Below are 25,158 nucleotides of genomic sequence, written 5' to 3'. Positions count from 1 at the left end.
CATTCTAATAGGCTATTAGGGCTAAAAATAGCTAGATATTCTTAATGTAAAGGCTTGGCATTTATTTTCACACATTTATCACACCGCAAAAAGAAAGGGCTAAAAAAAGAAACCTAACAACAACCTCGCTTTCACACAGATAGCGCCCCCTTAACTCCCAACCCGGGTAGAGTCATCCTGTGGCTCCTGATGAAGAACCTGCCCTTTCCCCTAAAAGACTGGCCACTGACGGATCCCTTCTCAATAGAGAGGGTTGCAGGCATAGCTGATGCCAATTTGTTGTACGAATTTTACAGATCAAGTTGTGCAAGGAAGTACCATCTTCAAAATCTGTTAAGAATTCCCCCACTTATTCCTGTAAGAAGAAAATCATTGGCACTGCAAAATGCCAATAAAATCAGTAGTGTGAGTTATATCAAGCCCTCAAAATCCCTGAAGAAACGTGGAGAGAATTAGCTAAGTTTTGCGTTTGACTTTGTCTGCAATGAATATCCCGTGAGAAGGCTGTCGCTCATTTGCTGGCAATCATCGGTCTAAGCTCCAGGCTACGACTCACGAGAAATAGACCCAGCTGCCGGTTCCCTTTGGACCCCTTCTGTCCACTAGCCTGTTTCGGGAAGGACACTCTGGGTTACAATAAACAACCCCCTCAAATCACATGAAGAATGACCGAAAAGATTAAGACTGCTCAACCTGAAAAGAAATCAGGGCATACTTAAAAACCTATGAAATACTACACGATATGGAAATTTAAGATATAACCTCCATTTTCCTATGGATGTTAGCGAATGAAACTAAAACTTCCTGGGATGTGAGCCTCTATCTTCTCAGAGAACCTATAACTACGCTGTGGAATTCAGCACTACCGCCTGCGACTGAGATCAAAACCATAGCGAAATGAAAGCACAGCTGAGTATTTATATTATTGTAACACTGTATAAAGCTGATCACAAAAGTTAAAAAAATGTAGGAGATCAATGCTTCATAAACCTGATCTTAAAAATGCCTGGAGATTTGAGTATCCAGTGTCTGTGAAGCACCTTGTACGTTCATCTGTGGGAATCGAGGGACCACAGGCCCGATCCAGGATTTGTTATTCTTTCAGAATTATTTGCACATCACCTGTGTGGGCACATGTGTGTGCATGCATACAGATCATTCCCTATACGTTTTGGTTTCAGTTTATTAAACGTGACATTTTGCAATTATTGCTAGTCAGAATAACAGCTAAAAAAACCCACATACCAAGCGACTGGTATTTTAAGGGGTATTCTACTACAAAAATCGAGGTCAGAAAACTTAGTGACCTGTTTTGGACAAAACACCAGTATTTTCTCTGTCATCCCAATCAGCTCAGATACATTTATCCTACTGTAGGTTGGATGTGTGCAATCACAATGAGAATTCTGACCAATGGTTTCCTTCTTCTGGAGTAGCAGCTGAACCAGCACTCGAGTTGTTCTAATTCAAATGAATTAGGTCCTTTAAGTTTCTCCTGCTGGCAGCTGCAAATAATTCCTCAAAAATAATTAAAAGCTTTATTTAGAAGCTGCTTTTCAAATTTTGTCCCCGTCTCTTCAGATGAGAACTTCTCTCACTTGACAGTTTATCTTACTCCTAAATTAACAGGGAAAAAAAAGACACCTATTACATAGAAAAACATTAATAAAATGTATGTGTCTTGAAGTTTTCATACCCATTAAATACACTCAGACTTTGGACATTTTTGTAGCTGTGTATAACTCAAAACAGAACAAAGATGCAGGTAGGATGTGAAAGCAGCATTTTTTCCACCTTTCATTCCTTCACCTCCTTCCCTCTTACACTGCTCAGAAGAATGTTAATGGGACAGAATCGCAGGGTGCCAGACCCCATCATGAGCTCTGTTTTGCACCCAGACCCACCTTATATCCCTATCTCCTGTAGAGACATCCAGCAGGTATTTGTTTCTGCTAATTCCATTAAATACAAAATGCTTGTATCTTCTCTGCTAGAAACAAAATTCATAAGCAAAATGCAGCAGAAATATTTTATGCAAATCAAGTCTGGAAAGAAAAACCCTTTCACGTATCATTAAATACCACAGGAACAAGAATATGTTCAAAACATATTTATATGTATCATAAATAAACACCAAAGGTGTCTTAAAATACAGCCTTTGTCTAGATTGTTGCCTTCTGCTAACCTACACCCTTGCTACGTCTCTCCCTTGGAAGGCATGAACAAGAATATAGATTAGGACATTTTCTTCATCCACTGTGGTCCATCACAGCAGCATTAGCAAGCATATTCTATTCCAAAACTGTTAATGCATTAATTCCCGACTGATGTCGTCTCTGGCAGATGCTGAATACAACGCATCCTGAACTATATTTAGAAGCCCCACTAGTTCCAAGGTCTCTGGTGTATAGTTCACCAGGAAGGGCAGCCTATGTGGCTTTGTAAACACTAACAAGAAAGAAAAAACATATTCCCTGTGTTAGCAGGTGAAGTTAAAAAACAAAGTATGATACAATACCTAAATCTCCATCTCCCCAAGGCACTTCCAGCCAATTGCAATTATAAATCCTACTCATTTCTTTCAATCTGGAAAAAAAAAAAAAGAAATAAAGAATCTGTTCTTGCTAGCTGGGCCTGTTCTTAATACGCTCCAGCGATGTTTGGAAGGAGGTCAGCAGCTCACTGTAATACAAACTTCCACCCTTCGGTAAACACAGCCTCCAAGATACGAGCGTGTACAATTTGCCAGTTTCTATTTCTCGTGCTAAAGGGACTGTGGCCCTTTTTGTTCTTTTTTTCACATTTCTCCTTTTTACCATAACAGCTTGTGCCGGTATCTGTGCATTCTCCTTCCAAGACAGCTTGACTGGAATCTCAACACAGGAAGAGCTGACAGTGAAATCAAGAGAACCTCCAGCTGAGTGAGAACTGCAGGACAAACCCCTCCTGTTTCTGCCTCAATCCATGAGACACGTAGTTTTGTATCCTCAGAAGTCAGGATTAGTACCCAGCACCGAGATTTGTTCGTACATTGGCCAAATGCTCGCGTGTTATTTTACTTACTCATATGCTTAGCCAAATATTCCATAAGCCAAAATATTTTGAACATATCAAATGCTGGTTGATCCATACGCTGAACTCTGGTTTTCTTTTAGCAGTTCATTATTACCTCAGTTATTTTCTAAACAATTGCTTGGTTGTTAGACTGGGGGGTTGATAACTATTCTTAGCAGTGAAAATACCCCAAAATGGGGATTTGCAATTCTGACTTTGATTCAATTTTAAGTCATTAATGTAATTTTCTTCATATTTTCCTACAGCTTTCACTCCTTTACATCTACCTTCAGCTACCTGTCAGTCATTCCTGCAATTATGATCATAGTAGTAAAACACTACGTAAAAATACTTGTGTAAAAGCCATTAACAGCAGCCATCCCATCATTTTGGTTTTATTTCTAAAAAATTTGTGTAGTCTTAAAAAAGCCCCAAAACAAAACATAAAAAACCAAATCACCAACCAACCAACCGAAAAACCAAAAAAAACAGCATAAAACGTACATTAAAAAGTTGGATTTTCAAAACAAGGAGGACTGGAAATTAATTAAAGTCTTCTCATTGACTTCTCTGGGAGATCTATGCCAGGGCTCAGCAAAAACACTGCTCCAGGGTGTCCCAGTCCTTAGAAGAAGCAGTATCAGCAGAGAAGAACTGGCAATAGGGGTGTGCCACGGTTCATTATTGTGAGATGAGAAACACAGACTATTTGGAAAGTGTTTCAGCTAATATTTATTTCTGCAAAACTAACAAATGCTGTGTGTTAAGCTCATCACTGTTACCTTTTATTCCTTAAGATGTCTTCTGAGTGTTTCAGTTTGTGGCAACTGAAGCAACAGACAAGATCAGTGATAAAAAACTCTGTAACATTATTAGTTCTAGTATCAACGGACTCAATTCACTCCAGTTGCTAAAACTGCCTGAAATTTTGTGATTAAGCTGTAACAGATTTTTACTGTGGCATTGCAAATTACCGATTTGTCTAAAGCCCTTGCAGGATAAAGAAGTGTGTCAACTACTTAATTGATATTTGATGTTAAAAACTATTCCCAAGAATCCTTAAGTCAAGGATTTATTTAGGAGTTAAGAAATGCATCTGTGGTAATTAACTACTATGATCACATATGACCAGCAAAACAGAAGCCACTTATTTTAAACAAATGAAATTCTAACAATCAGCACTGAAGAACTCCACGTGAATCAGAATTTAGGCCAGGGATGATTAAAATATATCTGAGAGAGAAGATGTAGTTCAAGTGGCCTTTAAATATTTAAATATGTGAAATAATGTTTGTTTTCATGTGACTGAAAATGATATAACCACACAGAAGTACATAAACATATGCATACAAAAAATGAAACCTCGATGGGTTCAAACCAATATTCTTCTCGGCGTTTATCATCATGTAGACTTTCAGAATTTGGGGATTTCATTCCAAATGCAAATGCCCATGTTTTCCTACTCTTGAAAACCATACAAACCAAATTTTTTTCCCCATGCAGTTCTGTTGATGATACCCCCACACTACATGGCCACACGTTAGTTTTGCTGTTCCAGTGTTGTGTTCAGTGAATGAGTTAGCACTGAAACCATTCTGTATCTCCGTATCTAGTAGGATCTCTTCTCTTTAAGACATGCTGTCCAAACCATAAGCTGACTACAACACTGTCAAGCTTAAAATGCCTTTTTCATGGTATTCTCCCAATAACAAAAGAAAAGAATTCTTTGTCAGCAAAACCCTTGCTGCCTCTGTGTTCATAACATCATCTTACTATAACTAAGGAACCAAAAGACAGAGAGTTTTAATGCTTAAATTGCAAATCCAATCTAGGGGCTTAATTTTTTCCAGAGTACTAAAGCTTTAGAGCATACACTGAAAACATAGTTTAATTATGGTTACGAGAGCTTTGAGCTTCTGAAGTCAATAATAACTACAATCAGTCAAGAAACTTCTAGGTCAGATGACTGGTCTTAAAACATAGACGTACCACATCAAAGACAAGTATAGAATTTGCTTTTGGGGACATGAAAAAAGTTAACCCTTTTTTCCTACCATTCACTATGTGCCTTCTAACCTTTGCAACATACAGGAAAACACAGGGTGTAATTTTTCCGAGTATAAACCTAATGAATTGCCAGAACATCATCCACGTTGCACATCCCAAGAAGCAGGGGCCTTGTGGAAAAGTACAGCACGTGACTGTGTTGCCAAATACTGGGTTGCAATGCATTGGAGGGTCAAATCAGCGTGGCCCAGGCAACATTACTTTTAACAATGCCTAAATTTTGAGTGCTTTGCCATTGCAATTTAACATACTTTTCACACTGAAACATTAAACTGTATTAAAACGTGACAGCAAGGGCCATGATGGTGGCAGCGGCCATTGTTGCTGCTGGCTCTGCGCCGGGCCTTGCACATGCAGGAAAAAGTGTGCCAAGCCCCTTCTCCCGTCACATGAAAGCACAGCCACAACTCCCCCATCCATTGCTCATGCACGGGTTGTTTCTTCCATCATCTTTAAGGATCAACTGGCTGGATATTATTCTAGCAGAAAGTAGCCTGTAGAATGTGCGTGCCATAGCTGGAGCACCAAGGTGTAAAATCCCACTGACCTCTGAACACAGTAATCCCTTAGACCCACAGCAGGTTTGATCGGAGTACGCGGAGCAGCTGGTAGCATGCTTAGGCTTTTACCACCTCCTGGGGCAAGTTACTAAAACAAAAGGGGTTTCGGTGGCTGCCTCAGCTAGAAGCTGACAGAAAAGGCAGACGGGCATTCTGAGCTGAGGTCAGACTCTGGAGAACTTCTGTCTGGGGTGCTTCTGCTCCTCAAACGCAGTCTCAGCCTTAATCCAGGCTGTAAGCAGTTTCCCCAGTATTTTCCCAGCCCGACAGAGAGTGAAAGCAGCAGATGGCATAACCCCTAGCCTCAAAGGCTGTGCCCAGCCAGACAGCGAAGCTGGGTCTAGCATGATGATTTTTGCCACCCCCAGGAGATTTTGGTAAAGCAGCCTGGTTGTGAGCCCGCATGCCAGTAGTCTGAAGACCTAGCCTGACTCTATCCTTTCGCCCTTCTAACAGATCTTACCACGACATCTGCATAATTTTTAGTCCATTTTCTAATCAGCATATTTAATTACATCCTGCATTGCAGTATGACTCCCGCCTCCTTTGCTCTGCAAGGGTGTCTGAAGAGCCAAGTCAAGTTTGGGTACCTCCACGGGTGGGACTAGAGAGGGAAGAAAGGAGCCTCCTTCGGATTCGAGATTAAATGCACCTGTTATTCAAGCAAACTGCAACAAGCGGAGGCCTCAATTGCAACAGAAGCCTCTCAGTACTTCAAGATGTCCATCAGTAAATATATACACACAAAGAGGCTTTAAGTAGCTGGACCGAGTTAAAAAGGAACCTTCAGGAAATTTTACTAGACATATTTTACTGTGATTTTGAAAATTTCAAAACCTGACTAAGTGTGGCTACTGCTTTGCAAGAATGGCAAAAGAGCCTGAACCGTATCAAGGAATGGCTAGTGCTAACACTGATAAACTTGTAAAATTTCTTTTCAGCCTGAGGGAGAATGTCCTAGTTTTTTGGGAAATCCTGATCCAACTAGCCAAGATGTTCATAAATAAAATAGATCAGAAATAGGTCAGAAAACCTTAGCCAAAACGGTGAACAATATGGGGGTAGAAGCTACACTGCATATTAAACCTGATGAATTAATATTACCTTACAGTACCACTGCAATCAAATTGTTACTTGGTAAGATATGGTAACTGTTGCTTAAATTCTTCATATTTCTTAATTCTAACACTGGCAGTATATGGTGCTATTTTAAGCACAATACATCAAAACCCTCTATCCCACCTCCTTCTTTCCTTGACTAGTTTAAAACAGCTCCAGTTTCTCATCTGTTATCCTATTATTAAGCATTTCAAGTTAGATTACCTTATTTTCTTTTTTTGTTTCGCTCTGAGCTGTATGATATGGTCCACATTACTTAGAAATATTATCACTCTTTTAAAAATTCCTATTAGACTCTCGCAACTACTCAAAGCTCCCTTTTACACACCTGTATTATGAAAAAAATAGGAGAATATGGCACAGACAATTGCAGGCCTAAACACATCTTTTAAAATAGTTTGTTCCTCATTGCTGAAAACGCCCTTGTCCAGCAACTTAAATACCTCCTTAAGTACTTCCCCATGCAAACCCTTACAATTATATCACTCTCTTCAGTATCTTAGTACAGGACAAGGGTTCTGTCACCTGTAGTTTCTCCTTTGCCTCCTGTTTCAGCTACCTAGAAACCTCTCTTTATATATAAAGTTGTGCGTGAAGTTTACTCCTCCCCCTCCTTTCATTCCCCAGTTCCCCGTTGTAAACAATTAGCCTCCAGTATCCAGTTACCTTGTGACAGGACAGCAAAAGTCAGGGTAAGTCAAGCCTTAAACACTTGCATAAAACAAATAGGGCAGGCAAACAAGAAAAGGTATTTTACATCAGCCGATAAAGGGTGTGGAAAGAACAGAAATAGCCTCAATGCCCTCGTGTTAACCCGTGCAAGATAATAAAGTGCCACGAACAGAAACATGCATTTATAGGACAGCTAGAAACACACACACCCCCCCCGCCTAGAACATCACCAACGGGGTCAGCGTCGCGTATTTCAGCCACTTCGGAAATGGCTGCTGCACTAACCTTGGCTGGTCAGAATACCCCAGCTAGCTTTCCGTTTCGCAGGACACTCCCTTATACTTCCTAGGCGTCTTTTGGGGAGATTCTGGCTCCCCTGATGGGCGGTGTTTGTTGTCATTATCTGTTTCTCCAGGAAAGCCTGCCTGTCATGGGGGCAGGTGCTCTGCTCTGACGAACGCCCACAAACAGATTCCTACTACCTTTCTTCCTCCTTGCGCTTTCGCAGCAGATCTTGCCGGACTTACTGCAGAATGGCTACAACACTGAAATCCATTCAGTAACATTTACTAGCTTGGACTAGTGAGTACACAGTGGGGGAAGGGAAGGACTGCTCCAGCCTTTTCTATTTTTAAAACTGAGAAAGAATCAGCTTAGCTACAGCACGAGTCTTAACTATTTACATGATTTGGATGGAAAGAAGGTGTTCGTTTTTTAATCATCTAACCAAAAAGATTCTTAAAGTATTCAATGCTTTGTTGCTTGAATAACAAGCAATCTAAAAAACTAAAACTGCTTTATCAGAATGGCAATTCTTTCAGTAACAGAAACAATAATTATTATGGCGTCAAGCTTTGCTCATACGTTACTTGCAGATATATTTTGCAATTCAGAAGAATCCAGGAAACTACGAAGCACTTCTTACTGGGTGTGTGTGTGTGTGTTTGTGTGTGTGTGTCTTTTTTTGTTTTTTAGTTTTAAATAGGGGACAAGGTATCCTACAGATGTGAGCTAGAAACTACATTCTGAATAAATAAAAGCATGACAACCAAAAAAAAAAAAATTTCACTGTTTATTGTGAAAATCTGATCCCATTATGGAAGTAAGGGAGTCAGTATTTTTTTAAATAATAACAAACACAAGGGCAATCAACTGGCAGTAGAATTTTTTGTTTGTTTAAAGTTACTATATATCAAGCTGATACTATAAAACAGAAATCCACAGGGAGAAGCCTCCCATGATAAAATCCCAGCAGGGATAAAGAGCACAGTGATTTCTCCATACTAATAACATGTTAAGATGCTGCCTTTACCTCCCCACTGTTTTTTCCCCATATTTCCTCACTGTCCTCTTCTCTGCTACACGAACTAGCCATTTGTGAAGTTTTTAAAAGGAAATTAACATTATGAGGTTTCATTAGTACCACTCCTTTCAGGTACCTGACAAAAATGAATCCCTGAGATGTTGAAATAATATGCAGATATTTAATGACATTTTCTATGTACCCCTTATTTGTCTTTAAGAGAAAATCAGAGGCAAGAATGTAGTAAGATAGGGGAAGGGGCAGAAGAAGGGGAAGCTGCAAATTTCATCCTGAAAGTGCAGCACATGAGAACTGCCCTACTGGAGTGGCACTACCCTCTTCACAGAACAGAACCAGGGGGGCTACTGCTCTTCTTGCCAGAGAACAAAACTCCACTCTCCTGGATGCTATGCTGCTGTCAGAAAGTTGTTTTGCTCAGGTTTTATTGAGCTGAATGAACCAGAATTATCTCACAGACTGAAATAAGCACTTCTACACATCCAGCAACCATCTTGAACAGAGCTTTTGCAAAACAGCTCATTCTAAAAGGACACATTAAAAATACACTTTAATACTAGAATTACTAGTTAATTACGTGTGTATACATGTGTCTCTGTCAGGAAGACATCAGCACTGTTCTCCAAGTGAGAAATAACTGATGACAATTTCTGTACATGCCATGACTCTGAGGCTCATCTCAGTTTTGCCCTTCCTTTCCATTTGCAATGGTATCCCAGGACTTTCAGGAGAAGGTGGTGAGGATCAGGATCAAGCAAAGCATCTGGCACTGCATGGCAGGGATTGACAGGGGACTGGGAAGACAAGACCTACATGTTTTTGTAGGAGTTTTGTGGGTGAGGTTGTCAGCTGAGAATGAAGCGGGGTGTCCTTCTAGAGGAGTGGTACAAAACTGGAAGTAGTTCATACAGTTTGCTTTACAGAAATATTCCAGCACCCCTGGTTATCATTCTCTTCTATAAGTCTCAGAGGCATGACTTGCAAGGAAACCAGCAGACACACAGACAGCTGGCCATGGGTTCAAAGGGGAAGACCCCCAGGGGAGGCAGCACCCGCTCGCTCTCATCCAGAGACCTGGGAAGCAGTGAGCTACCGATGGATTTGGACTGCCCACAGAACCTGCCACCTTCATGGCCAGGGCACTAGGAAAGGTATCTCTATTCCACAGCCACTTGCCACTCATTATCATTAGCTTACCCTGAATACTTTGGAGGACATCAAAATTTAAGGCATAGAAATATGGACTCTTGGCATGCTTTGCAGGCAGCAAAGCTTATCCCACCCAGGACTCTAGAAGCAACTTTGCACTAAATTCTGCCTGGCACAGCTATTCATCCTATTTAACAGGGCCATTGAAAAGCCCTATTAAAGCAGAGCATAAAAAAGTGAAAGCTAGACCAACACTAGAAATCAACTGGAAATGTATTAAAAACAATAATTGAGATGTTGACATAAAGAGGGGATGAACACAGTTAAAACTGTGGAGTGTGACTGAAAAACTCGCTATTTCATTCCCACCTCTGACATGGAATTGCTGTGTAATCTTCCTCATGTCACCAATCCTTGCACTGAGTTACATTAGTTACAGAATAAAAATCAGTATCTCTTAACTTCATTAGGTAATAAAACTATTAATATTTGAAACTGCTTAGGCTTGGTACTGAGATTGTGTTCCTCAGGTTTTTCTCTATAGAAGACACTCAAACTTCCCAAATCCACCAGAAAACCTGTAAAAGAAACCTAAGTAGATACCCAACTCTGTAGGAAACACAGTAGACCATTACTTTCCTGCCTTGGTAAGGCAGGACCTTAACAAGCAACTAGGACAGTATTCATATTCCAGTTATTCATGGAAACTATGGAGCTACCTGCAAAATAGCAGCCAGAGGAAGAGGCAGACAGCCTCAGAGTAAGGGAACTGGAGGATTTTACTGCTGAGTTTGGAATTCTGACTTAATTTAGCAGGTAAGCTTTAAATAAACCACTATGTTGCATTTCACTAATATTCAGTTCTATTTAACTTTTATCATCCAAGGGAAGTTCTGTAAAAGGAAACTTTCAAGTGATTGTTTCCACAATCCTTCTTTATCCAGATTTTTATAAAAAGAAATGCCAGTACAGTTTCAATATTTCTATGTCAGCAAACAGCTCTGAGATTACAGGGGCAGCAGTTCTTCACAGTGGGAATGAAGATGGAAACAAATTCTTGTTCCTCCCTTTCAACGGGGAACTCATTCCATTTTGAGGACCGTTCTTAAGGCAATAAAGATGCAATTGTGATCACACACGCACAGAAAGTGTTAATAAAACCTAAAATGACAAAAAAACCCCACAGCTTTCAACACATGATGCAGCCTGATGCAATACAGTTCAAACTCCAATAACAACAATTTATCTTAGGAAAAATTGGACAAAATTGCACTATTTTCAAATGTCACTGATCAGCGTTTTGCGTGCAGCCCCCCAAGTTAGCTAACCAATGAGCCACCTCATTCCCAAACTGTTCCGTACTCTCAGATTCACTCGACTTTTATGTCCAGGATTATTATGGGGTCACAGGCATGGAACCTGTCACACTCAATTCTGGAACAGGACTAGAAATTGTCTTGTCCTGCTGATGTGAGCCATAGACTACCACCAGGAAGCTGAAAAGATAGACAGGGTCCCTGGATCTCAGTGCCAGTACCCCTAGAGTACCATCTGACATTACCAGAAAGGAACCAGCTGAGAACTCCAACATTCCTCCCTGTAGGAGAAGCCAAGATGAAGCAAGTTTTAGCAATAATTACAGAAATGTGGTTAATGACAAAAATACAGCATCCTAAAAGGCCACAGTGGTCACAGTTACATCCTGCAGTGCTGGCTCCACTGAGCCATAAAAGTACAGTGATAAAGCTCTATGTAAAGGACAAGGAAAGGACTGGAACAACTTCCGTTTTTTAAAAACACCGTATTCTTGCATCAAGCCGCACTTCATGGTTGATAAGCCATTAGCAGTCAACCAGAATCTTAGGCATTACTCAGGTGTCACCGACCAGTCCTCTGTCCTCCACATCCTGACAAATGCCAACAGATATACAGATAATACTTTAAATGCTGGAAATCAGAATTAAAGGTTTAGAAAAGATTTAAAATTTTGATATGATAAAGCTTTGTCTCAACCACCAGGGAAGTCAAATATGGAACAATGATGCATTTACTACATTTCTTGGCTTGTGGATTTGCACTATGTACCTGCCAGGACTCTTCAGGCTGTGGTAACACAGAATATTTGATAATATGTGGGCTAAAGAAAAACCAATCACAGCAGCCATGCTGATGAATCCAGTCAAATCAGTTACCAAGCAGACCTGGGCCTCAGATGATGACCAAGAAAGACACAAGGCTTGAGACCAGCAGCCGGCATGGGAGTGGTATAGAGCACCACAAAGTGATTCTTCAGCCAGTAACCGTGAGAGAATAGCTATAAAGAGAGCAAGCATATCTACTGCCAGAAAGACTCTAGACATAGCAGAGTAACATCCACTAGTGCAACAGATGCAGCATGCCAGAATGGATTTATGACCAACCCGCCAGCACTGCTGCAATCACAAACAGAGCTCAGCACTTCGGCACGTAATGCATTCCCCCAAAGCCATCGTCAGCTCACCCTGGCAGAAGTTCACTCGTTGCTTGCCTGCATTGCAAATGTTTGAGAACATCCCCTGCAAGAGAGCAGTGTGAATAGCACAACCCTGGCCATGACAAGTCTATGGCTGAGGGAAGGAACATCACCTTCAGGGAGCTATGCTATTTTGGTCTTCCCCTGTTGGCTTACGCCTCGCCACCGCAAAAAAGACCAGTGCAGGTGGTATGTTTGAGCTTGTCCCCAGCCAGTCCTGGAGTTTCCCAATGGCTTTTCTTTAAGAGTTGTCCTCAGGGCCTTGCAGGCAGATTGCTCCAGGATTATCTTTCAGTCTTACTACTATGCACCCTTGAAAATCCAGGTTTTAAGATACATAAATTCACAATGTTTCACTTTGTCCTTGTCTGTAGTTCAAAAGCTTATTATTTACTTAATCCAGAAAAACAAAGAAATCAATTGAAGGGGATTTCCATGTAAGTTAACTTAAGATCACACACATCAAGCAAACCAACAGTACCTAGGTGATGACAAATTAAGGTCTGTCTTCAGAACAGACACATTTCATGGAGGCCCACATAAATGATACTGACCATAAAATTCAGCTTGGGGCGATGCTCTTCTCAAGGAGGCCCTGACATACAAAGAGGCGTGGAAAAAAAAACAGCCACAAAGGAATCTACACAATAGGATCTCTCAGTTACTTTCAGGGAAGCAAGTATGCAAACAGGCTCCAGTGGATATATTCACTAGAAGTCTGTGTAGCCTCAGAGATTTTCTCTTAGGTGAGGGAATGCTTGCCAACAGGTGTGCTTGGTTTTTGTTGCTGCACACAGGTCAGAGCTCAGGCCACACCAGTCTAGTTGCATCACATAACTCTCACCAAAATCCCTTTACGGTAGATTATGTTCTTCAGAGGAGAATGGTTCTGGTATCCTGCTGATATGTGGTATCATTTGCTTCATTCTAAGCATGTGTCTTGAGATTTATTTTGAAGTAGGATTCTTCTTAGGCAGTTATCTGTCATACTAGGCAAAGTTATTTAGCATATAGGAGAAGGTGATGAGCTCCATCAAAAAACCCCTCCCTTATGAACTTTCACAAAAGAACACTCACACTATCTTAAGCATTTTTACACCATTAGCTTACGTGCTGCATATGAGAAACAAATGCTAAATGCGGTGCCTTACACCAAGTGGTATGGTGACTAGGTATGCCATACAATATTCCTGTCATTACTAAATGAATCTCTATTGTGCCCAGGAAGCTAGTAGAGGTCTTATATGGCTTTTATTAATAGAACAGTGATCTCTGTGGAACGCAAGTTGAGAAAATGCCTCGTGCCTATCTCCCCTACCTAACAACTGTTGCTGAGTGACATTATCAATTGCAACATGTTAGAATAAAATAATATGAAAACTTTGCTCTAATCATTCATACAGCTCAAAACGTAACCAAGCTTTCCAAACAGTGGATCTCTAGCAGTGAAACACATTATTATTTCCTATTTATGAGTTGTATTTAATGGGGTGGTTTCTTGGGTTCAACCAAGCAGCGCTCAGCGTACATGAAAAAGAAGGAAGCAGAAGGCTTCATACTAATTACAAGTCTCATAATCCTGAAAGGAGATGGGGGCTCCAATCCTGAAAAACCCCAACCTCATGGATGACTTAATTTAGGGTAACTAGGAATAACTAGTGTACTAAGCATTCCCACCATGCCTGGCCAAGGCAAAGACTTAGAACTCAGAACTTGCAAAGCTTAGAACTTGCTAGAGTAGGGTTTTTAAAAAAAAAAACTTAGAAGAAATCAAGGCATATTCACCTCTTTGGTTTTGCAAAAATAGTATAATATATTTTGAGAAGCTATACTTAAATCACAGAGTGCTCAGGGTTGGAAGGGACCTTCGGAGATCACCTAGTCCAACCCCCTGACAAGGCAGTTCCATCTAGATCAGATTGCACAGGAACATGTCCAGGGGGTTTGAATATCTCCAGGGAAGGAGACTCCACAACCTCTCTGGGCAGCCTGTTCCAGTGCTCTGGCATCATCGTATCCAACTGTCAGTCTGTCCAACTGACCAATGGAAATATTACAGATACAAATCGTGCTTTCAATTATTCCTTTTAAATAGTATAGTTACGTATAAAATTTTTCATTTTTGCAAAGAAAGTTGGCATAATTAAAAGATAGGATATTAAAGAAGAAGAATTTTATGTTGCCAGAACTACTTCGCTTTTGCATCAGACCCCAAGTGTCTGTGTACGTACATGACTACCCAAGTTGGTTGTCATTTCTCCTGTATTAACTTCTGCAAAATGATTCTTTTGTAAGAAAGTTCCTCTGTACCACACCTTCTGCTTGAAGCTAAAAGCAGTTTACAGTAACTGAGTATCGGGTTTAATTTTGATAAAATAGACCCTTTTTGCTTTATAAAAAGTTTATGAATGGGAACTATACCTCATTCTACAAAGTTGTTTGTATTATCAAAGTATGGACTCTTCCATACAAAGCATACAAACTCTTACCAGTACTTGTCAGTAGAGTTTATATCTTACAGACCTAAAACACCTGATAATGATTACCTCTAAAGATTTGATACACTTTGCAATCACTCCACACCACAGCGCTACTACCTCGTTCTAAAGCAAATGAGTCATAAAACTCAGCTGAAGCTCCAACTCAGCGTTTGTATATACAGAGCACTTTCATGGTATGACCAGCTAGTTGGTATTGTGGGAAGAGTCTGAAGGTTGCTTTTGATCCTCCTCTTCGTATCCAGCAACAGCTGTACAAAAGGCTGAGTTGTTAACTCTTCACAGGTCTGGAAATACAGTGAGAGAAGATATCTTACTCTGCAGATCATTGCCACTGCAGACAGCCTGCTAAGGGGCTAATTATCGCCAAAGTCAATCTGTAATCAAGTTCATTTTTGTAGGTCAGTTTGTTGGGTGCAGAATTTTAAAATGGAATAAACATATATGTGCTGTGACTTCTTCCATAAAGAAAGAAATGAATCAAGTGTTGACTTTTGCAAATTTTTTAGCATAATGAATAAATATACTTTCACTTCAACACAATAAAAAAGAAAAGCTAGGCACCATAGCCTATTTACAACAGAGCCATAGTCCCTGACTGCAAAACACTTAGCTCTAAACAACTACCAGTCCCTTTCAGTTCAATGGGGCAAGGATGTGCATCTGAATGTTTACAAAATCAGTGCCATAGTTAAAAGCAATCCTGTAAATGGGACCTTTATAACAGAATGGATCCCTCTTTCATTTAATTATTTTATGGTAGTAGTACCAGTGACTTCACTGGGAAAAGAATTCAATTCGGATAGTTTATTAGGGCACAGGTCTTTAATCCACTTTAAACAAATGTAAAAGACTGCAGAGTTCTGTCCTTCATTGTGCTCTTCAGTTTTGTAATACTGTGGATGACAGAATATTATATTTATTTTTATAAAATCAGTAGATGACGCCAAACTGCAAGTGCTGGAACTGCTCAGAGGGAAACAATTCAAAACAGACCAGTAAAATGGAGAAACTGTGTGATAACAAGAGCATGACGTTGGCTAAAGGCCAGCACAAAGTATTATGTTTAGAAAGGAAAAAGCAAATGCATAGTACAGTGACTTTAACATCGGGTTTATAGTAGGCTATAGACTGTATCCTTAATACTTTAACATTGGGAAGAAAAAAAGTATCATTCCAGGAGCTGTTCCATCAGGTATCATATATATGGCACATGACGTAACAGTTCCACTTTATACAAATAATAGTTCCACTGGTTGCACTAAAAAAGTCTCAGCAGGAGCACCCTGTTTAACATGGGGAATTAGATGTTAATAAAGATATCTGTTAACCGTATATGAACTGGCACAAGGCCAAGGAGAGCAGCTACAGTAGTTCCAGGTCTAGAAAACAAGACTTAGGAGGACGGACCAAGTTAAATCCTTTTTAAAATTTATTTTAGAAAAGGCAAAAACAGTAGAGGTAGGAAGATGCATGATAACAGTCTTTAAATTGGTTACTTCTCATACATAAACATAACCTGATAAATACCTTAATCATACTTTATGTATTTAGTTTGCAGAAATCAAGATTTAGGTAGGTCTTGGGTGGAGTGGGGAGCATTCTAGTGATGAGTATAGGAAAAATTGTAATTGGTTGCATAGGACACTGCAGAAATCACCATTACTAAGCATTTTAAAAACAGGTTAGACAAACATTTGCCATACAACCTATGTATACTTGATCCCAGAGCATCCAAATTACCTCTCAAGGTGCCTTTCAGCTGCACGCAACCAAAATTTTACTCCAGACTTCATCTCCAACAAATTAATGTGACTTACAATTAGTAAAGACTTTATACGCCCTTTTCTGGTCTTAGCTGCTGCTGAATACTGATCTAGTTATTTTATTACAATGCCATATACACAGCATAATAATTCCTAATTAATTACTGGGATGTTATCCCTATCCAGCCGCTCACATACATAGGAGATCCAAACGATACATTTAACACAGTAGATAGGTGACTATCCATACTGGAGAGAAAATATTCCTGAAATATTGAAGAACAAAATATGACCCGTTACACTACTAATATCTAGTGACAAGAACATAGTAGGCAGATGACATAGGTAAAGCTGTCTCCTTGTATTCATCCAAGAACAAGTCACAAAACTAAGTCAGCCATGAAATGTGTGATCCCTGGGCCTCCCCTGACCTATATACCTTCACTTTGATAAAAGGAGTTCCACCAAGCACTACTGCTCAGTACCTAAAATGTCCTCAATTATACTGCCTTCATAAAAGAAAGGCTTATTTTAATTCAAGAGCTCAGCTCAGTAAACATGCAATAATGCCTGTGCCTAGCAGCACATTATTTTCAAAAGCTCTTTTCTTTTTCAGAATTATAGCACTCTATCCCACCCAAGCCATTACAATAGCAAAAAGTAATTTTCTACTATTATAAGCCAACTGAAAATACCAGCACTAACACAATTTTAAGAGTATGTAATCAGGTTAAAACTAGAAAATGAAAACTAACATTTCCTCTAATTAGAATTACTTCTTGAAACACTATAAACTTCAATTAGGCAATGACAGGCTCTTTTTCTGGTTTGGGTTTTGTCTTTTCTGCTGAGGCTTTTCTATGGCTTAATAAAAACCACAGGACAGGATCACTAATTAGAAGGATACTCAGTATTTAATTTTATCATTTGATGTTACAAGCTGTAGCTTCACATTACTTGCTGTATATCATCTTAGATACTGCTTTGAAGAGGATATTTTGTTACACGGTATTGTATAAACTCTACTGAGGTGCCTGTACTGTATTTCACAAACATAAACAAACCAAATCCCACAGCATGGTGTGAGCTGAGACAGCATCATGCCCTCTTCTACAAACATGGAACAAAGGGATAGAAAAGATGAGATAAAATAGTAATTTTGAGGAGCCTTATCTGCGTCCCAAAGAGGAAGGATTGGTCCTGTTAATCACTACAAAAGGCTGAATTTGCAGATTATGTAACATTAGCTGAATATGTGCTTAGGACTGTTCCAAATCCAGACCCAAACACTGCAAGTCGGGCAGTGAAAAATGAAGACACAAAAAATGAAGCACAAATTAGTTGCATTAAGTATTTTCTTTTAATAAATCAAGCAGATAACCAGAAACTCTATCATATGTTTGAGCCTTTAAATCAATACAAACCTCTGCTACCTAAGCAAAACAGTACCTGCAACAGTGACAGATTTTCATCTTCTAGGGATGAGCGGTGAAGGCGATAAGAGGCAAGACAAGTCTTCCTCTTCCATCGCCTAACTCAAACTTGATGTCATCCCAGAATACAAGGAACAACAACCAAAGACAAGTGAGGCAGCGGAGATCCTGAGTTGAGCAAAGACACGGCTCAGTCACGCACTAGGATAACACAACCAAGAAGAGAGTTTTATGCATTCTGTGACCCAGAAGAACTGAATGGTGCATGTTTACCACAGATGAGGCTGGGGTAACAGTAGTGCCTAGCTCGGCCAAAGTTCTGCTTCAGCAAACAGAAAAAGGAATTTTCACAAGAGCTTTCAACCCAGTAAAAATGGATGGGTTTCCACACAATGCCCAAAAGCTCAGCCTGACAAACAGCAAGCTCCCTGATATGTGCCAAGACACTAATTCAAAGTACAGAAGGACTATATCTAAGAAAATTTTAACTTAATAAAGAAATAATACTGAGAAATATTGGGACTAGTTTCAGTAAATGCTGCAAAATAATCACATGCCAAGCATGGAAAAATTCAACCACAAATGGGTAAGCTGGGGAACCTTAGAAGCAATTTGGAAAACTGTCTTAGATTGGGAAGTATTTGACATTCTCAAATATAGCCATCTTAAGTACAGGCCTCTCTCCTAAGATGGCATTGGCTATGATACTTCAGTTTTATCCTGAACTTAGTAACCTAAAAAAATCCACCACCAACAACAGAAAGCTTAAATAATCTAACTTGCTGGTTTTAGTTAGGATAGAGTTAATTTTCCTCACAGCATTTGGTGACGACGACACTCCTTCAGATAACTGTTGTTCAGGAAACAGCAAGGCTACAGAAGAAAAACACTCATGCATACCATTTAAGAAAACTGAATATTAATGAGGCAAGCAGATAAATAATTACCTGGAAAAAAACAGTAACAACAAAAACCCCAGACAGTAGTTATGAGATAGAACAAATATACCTTGTCCTTGAGGAACTCCGTAAAATTCAGCAGCTATCCTTGCTGCTTCCTTACGGTTCCCTTTTACAATGTAGAAATGACTAAGTATAGCGAGGCTGATCTTCACAAAAAGTTTAAAACAAAAAAGGGAGAGTATCGTAAAGTAGACATTGGATAGCTGCTGGGCAAAAGGGCGACTTTCTTCTATGACAGTCATTGCTGCAGCAAAATCGCTCTCAGTGTTTGGGAAGGGCTTTCAAATGTGTTGATAAGATCATATGGCTCCAGCCACGCACTCTTGGGAACAACTGGTCCTGAGGAAAGAAAATATCAGCTGGTCATGATGCTTGCTGCTCAAAATATGACGATTATTTATACTGTACATAGTATTGAGTTCACTACCACTCCTGCTAGCCTGGTGATATTCAAGTGGGACGGAACATAACAGACACAGGTTCCAAGACCCTGGATTGTACTTGTTCCACTTAAAAGGTCTGTTTCATTCCAAATTCTGCATTTCTAATTAATTTGTTTATCCTATTAATACATGCTTAAAAATACACTGTCAAAAGTATTACTATTAAGAACTACAATTTCATGTACTAAAAAGGTAACTCAGGTAATCAGTTTTTACTAAAATAAGTTCTTCTGCTTTTAAAGTACAATTGCTCTTTTGTGCCACTTCATTTTATGTTAGACTATTTTTTTCTTAAAGAACTAGAACCACATCAGTAAATACTTGAAATATAAATTAACAAAGACACTGAGATTTAATATATGTTGACAGCCTCATCATTTTTTCAGGCTGAAGGAAAGTATCTAGTACACATGGCTTATAACATTATACAAAAAACAGAATTCAGAGCAAACTAAAAATCTAACTTCTAGATATTTTAATAAATAATATATTGAGCATCTAAAATTACATAATTTAAAATGTAATTATAAATAAATAATTAAATGCAACAGTAAATATACAACAATTTCTAATGCTTATGATACACCTTTCATTGTGCTGCATGATGTTATTTTAAACCTATGACATGAGAGGCTTTATGCCTTGGCCAGTTTTAGAGAGGGGGATGTGAATTTCTCAGATATTTTAAGATTTAATTTGCTTATATACCATAAAGTTATTAGTCATAGTCATCAGCACTTATGCACAAACTGTTCCATTAGTGTGAGTAATTGCTGAGTAAATAATGGTGACACAAACTGAGGAGCTACAGGACAGAATTAGGTACCTAAGTAAGCTATAGCCCTAAAATAAAGAATCATGGCTGCATAGGAAAGAGTTCTGTTCTAAACTTTTATATTTCTTTTTATATAAAAGAAAGAGCGTCTTTGATTAGAGTTTAAAATACTCTACCCATAGTAATTCTAAACTGAAATACGCTTTCTCTTCTACCCTGGATTCTCGTTTGATGGTCAGAAAAAAAAACCAAACAAACAACCAAACATTTTAGAATGTTGGCAACTCTCCATTAGGAACACAGGGTATGATCCAAATGTCACTGCATCCACAGATCCCGGAGTTCAATGAGCAGCATAGCAGACATTAAGGATATGATACAAAATCGTATCAACTTCTTATCATCTGGCTCCAGGAGTAATTTATTACAGTAAGAAACTATAATGTTTTCTGTAAACTACATTCAAATAAACCTATAGAAATGAAGAAAAGACAAAAGAAAAGGAAGCTTATATCAAGATTTTTAACAGACAAGAACTGAAATGTGCTTATCTTGAGAGAAACAGACATTCAGCCTTTTTCTTTGAAAAAAAATTAATCCACATAAGAGTCAAAAAAGTAACTAGAAAAGGCAATTAAAAAGCAGTTTACATGTAAACTATATTGTTCTGTAAAAAAAAAAAAAAGCATTTTCTCCTAAATTTCATTTATAGACATTTTCTCATCCAGCCAGAATAGGAACTGCTCTCCTCATACCATAGTTAGAAGCAGGAGTGAGTACTTAAAATGCCAAATGAAAATCCCTTTTTATATTTGGCACATTGTTATCTGACACTGAATTGAGGTGTCATGTTTTCCATAAGAATAAATAGGCATTATGTTCTGAGCCACCACTGCCAATTTCCGTTTCAGTCATTAATAGAAATGATATTTTCCTTAGTAACACATCCACTATTGGAATTTTTTGTTTCTTCTGTATTTCTGCTAGTATTATTAAGCTTAAGTCAATCCGAGCACAGAATTCCCCAGCCATCTTAAGTCCCTGTTTTGCTAATTTACCATGCAGAATAAAGAAACCACAATTATCTCATGGAAAACGTTTTTCTTCTTCACGATGTTTTACCTGACCCCTTTTATTACTGACTCCACATTGTGTCATCCAGTAACTTTGCTTTCTCAACTGGATTTCTCCCACATTTTGTTAATTAACAAAATAGTCTTTCTTTGCAGAGGCAAAGAGTAAAAATCCAAAGAGTAATTACTATAAACAACAGCTGTAGTTAATGGCAGTGCTCAGAGTTAATCTTCCCCTTACAATACTGTTACCAGCTTCTTACAACTGCAGCAGATAAATCAGTGAAAAGAAATTTCCCAGTTGTTAAACTATCTTCTTCAGGTTCTACTTTTCTGTAAAGGGTCAACAAAAATAGCAAAATCCTTTTCAAAAATAATGATGTGGATGCATGTTTTTTTTTAAAATGATCTTTCAAACATCCTCATTGATCTGTAAACCTTCAGCTTTTAGAAACGACATGAAAACTGAGCGGGAGGGTTATTCCTATACCAAAGCTTGTCTTTTGCCCTCTCAAAAATCTCTCTCCTTACCTATAAACTATGTCAAAATCAAAGAAACTTGGAATTTTGAGAATTTCAATTCACACACGCTCATAAGAAGCTGGCAAAATTACTTTCCTAATGGTATTTCTTCTTTTTTAAAGCTCTATAACTCATTTGTGCCAGCTTAACTGGAAACTCTCCCAGCTGCACAGAACAACCAATTTTATCCTAATCTAAGGCTACTAAAACTCTGCAGAAATTGCCATTACAGCTCGTTGGCAAAGCCAAAAACCAGGCACCCGGTCATGAAATCAGAACAACTGTTCAGATGTTAACGCTCACACAGCATTCTGGAAACATCAACACTGCGAATACTGCCACCTGGCCACAAAACAGCAGGGCCCAAGCCCACGCAGCCTGGGAGAACCAGCAACAGAAAGCTACAGATGTTGTAATGGAAATCAGCAAGTAGAAACGTAAGTAAGTAGGTAAAGGATAAGACAGTCAATGTGATAAGAGTGTAAAACTCTGGCATCTAAGTGTTCCAAGTTTCCTATTGGATGGCAAGATGAAGCAACGGGAGTCTGGTCTCGCAGCAGTGCAGAATGCTGAGCGCTTCGAAAGAGAAATGCATCAATGTGCCATGTTACAAAAATATGAAAGCACTTGAAAAGAGCAGTGGCTTAATCTGGACACTCACCTTTCCTGTACAGATGTAAGGTTTGGGATTTCAATTTCTCTGCCTCATACCCTCACTTGTAAAATGGGTTTAAAAGGACCACTCAAGAGGAGTATTCTGAAGATGACTCAGTTGCTGTTAACAAAGCACTTGGATATTCTGGTGAAAACACCACTAATCGGGTATCTAATCGTTTTTCTTTTAATACAAAATTTGGATAAAAAACTGAATAAAATTAAATATTGAATGTTCATTCACTTAATGGCTACAAAAAGGATAGCATGCAAAGTTTTATCATAGCACATGGGAAAATGGCCCAGGGATTATTGTTTTAAGAACGTAAACAGTACTGTGGCAGACAAAGATCCCCCTGGCTTGACATATTCCCAGAAAAAAAAAAACCAAAAAAAACCCCAAAAAAACAGAACAGTGGAATCAATTCTCTTGTATGCTTTCTCCATTTCTGGCAATCAACTATTTTAATTTTAAAACCATTTAAAAAAAATTTAAATGCTGGAATTTACGGTCTTAAATTCCCTTTTAATGCAGCTTGACGTGTTATCATTTCTAAAAATCATGACCAGTATATTCAAGCCAGCAATACTGCCATTTATACTGGCTACGCAAGGGAGCGCTCAAAGTAGGCTGCCCTCTAATGTCTTACTGTGTAGTGGCCAAGTGCAGAAAGGAGGTCTTCTGCAGTGGCACCTCTTTATGCTAATTGAAACAATTTACCCACACCCTAAGCGACTTCTAGACAAAAAGTATGCTCTATCTTCTATTATTAATTACATAACCACATTAATAAACCTTTATTTTATGCCGGTGGGTGGATACAGTGGCTGTATCACTTGTTATACACGCACTGGATAGCTGCTTCTCGCAATGGTGATAGATTCCATTTCAACGACAAGTCTGCTATCAAACAATCCCTGCTATCAGCAACATTATCATATGAGCATGCTAGATCTGCTTAACCAGCCCATCTAATCACTGGCAGTAAAGTTCTGAACGAACGGGAAGCAGGTACAACTGACCTGCTTTAAACGAGTTACATCTTAAATTCAACCTGAGTTCTGCCTACAGACAGGAAGTCTGTCCTATGTTATTTGTGGCAATACTCTCTGGATAACTTACACAACCCAATTAAGAGTATTATAGACAAAGATTCCAAAATAAGCCCTGTGGGTACTCAGAGGCATTACTAAAACCAGAAACGTGTCACACAAGCGTGCACACATCTGCTGACAGACGAACCCTAGCAAATCTTGCCCCGGGGAGTTTTAAAAGTTACCACCTCCAGCTGCCCATGCCATTCCTCAGCTAAAGGTTCCTGCCCCTCTTTCTACCTTCCTGGAAGTCAACAGGAAGGAATGTGTACTGGTATTCAGCCACTTCAGTCCAAATTCTGGCAATTTAAACTCTTGATGAATTTCAACTATTCCTTTGGACTTCACACTGAAAAAACACTCACACCCCTACTGCCCATTTTGCCACAGACAGTAGCCTCCTGTTAAAAAGTAGCAGCAAACTATGAGGGGAGAGTAATGCCAAAATGCACATACAAGCTGCAGCTTAATAAGGATATTTAGCTGTAATTTTTTATGGCTCAATGAACTGATATGGCTGTATCAGTGAAACTTTGACGAGTCTCCTCATTTTGCATCTGGTTCCCTTTGCACAGTTCCTTTCTTGGGTCCAAACTAATGTCTTCATCACCAACAACATGTCTGTACAACTTCACAGAGTCCTTCTTCAGCAACTAGCTCACCCTCTTCCTTAAGTACTACTACAGCTGCTATGCTTCAGATATTGGAACTGGCTTGACAGAACGTTGCTATTTCTCATTTCTCTAGTAGGCAGTGCAACCACCCTATTCGTCTAAATTCATGTACCTGAACCTGAACTGTATTTTTGCAGGTTTTACAGGGTTTTTGGGGTTTTTTAATGAACTGCAAAATGTCACATATGCTTAATTAAATAACTCTAATAAAATTAGTAAATAAATCAGTTGGTAACATTCAGATCCCAGAAGAGCCATGACATGAAGATTTGATTTTCATCACATATACAATAAGTGCATGAGAAATGATTGACAGAAATCTTCTGTTTCAATTGACAGTTTTCAAAAGGCAAGATTTCCACCTGTAACTAATGCCTCTCTGCCACTTTGCAACCTACACAGACCTCTTCAGCTGTGTGAATTAACACTACTTGCACTTACGAAACTATTCCAGATCTATGGTAATTTTTTTTTTTAACATGTATGACCTTTAAATTATATCATCAAAATAACTGTAATCTATTCTAAAGCGAAACATTTGCTCAAAAAAGTAGAGCTGAGTTATGAATGTTTTCTGTCACCAATATGAATTCCTTTCAAAATTGCTAATTTTATTCTTTTATTCATATTATTTTAATTTTTCTTTAATTATTTAACTAATTTTATTTTCTTCATTGCATACTGTTTCTAAATACAGTGAAATAATTAATTTCTTTTAACTTTATACCCAGCCCTGAGGAGAAGGACTTGGGGGTACTGGTGGATGAAAAGCTGGACATGAGCTGGCCGTGTGCGCTGGCAGCCCAGAA

At 38.9% G+C, this 25,158-nt stretch overlaps 1 protein-coding gene across 2 annotated transcripts in view; it reads right to left on the bottom strand.

Annotated features, from left to right (window-relative positions):
- Nucleotides 1–21,735, bottom strand: part of ASB5 (ankyrin repeat and SOCS box containing 5) — a 30,485-nt gene extending 8,750 nt beyond the window's left edge. Inside the window, exons 1-2 of one of the 2 annotated variants that reach the window (XM_010161680.1) lie at nt 21,646–21,735; nt 19,160–19,452 (exon numbers count right to left, since the gene is read on the bottom strand). In XM_010161680.1, the coding sequence (XP_010159982.1) occupies nt 19,160–19,355 (196 nt within the window). In that variant the 5' untranslated portion in view covers nt 19,356–19,452; nt 21,646–21,735. Of the gene's footprint in view, nt 1–7,757; nt 7,972–19,159; nt 19,453–21,645 lie in introns of those variants that run through there. The other variant, XM_010161682.1, reaches the window with a different exon arrangement.
- Between the last annotated feature and the right edge of the window lie 3,423 nt (nt 21,736–25,158).

Source organism: Eurypyga helias, unplaced genomic scaffold (assembly GCF_000690775.1).
Source record: "Eurypyga helias isolate BGI_N326 unplaced genomic scaffold, ASM69077v1 scaffold25221, whole genome shotgun sequence".
NCBI lineage: Eukaryota > Metazoa > Chordata > Aves > Eurypygiformes > Eurypygidae > Eurypyga > Eurypyga helias.
This window is presented reverse-complemented; position numbering and strand designations above follow the sequence as displayed.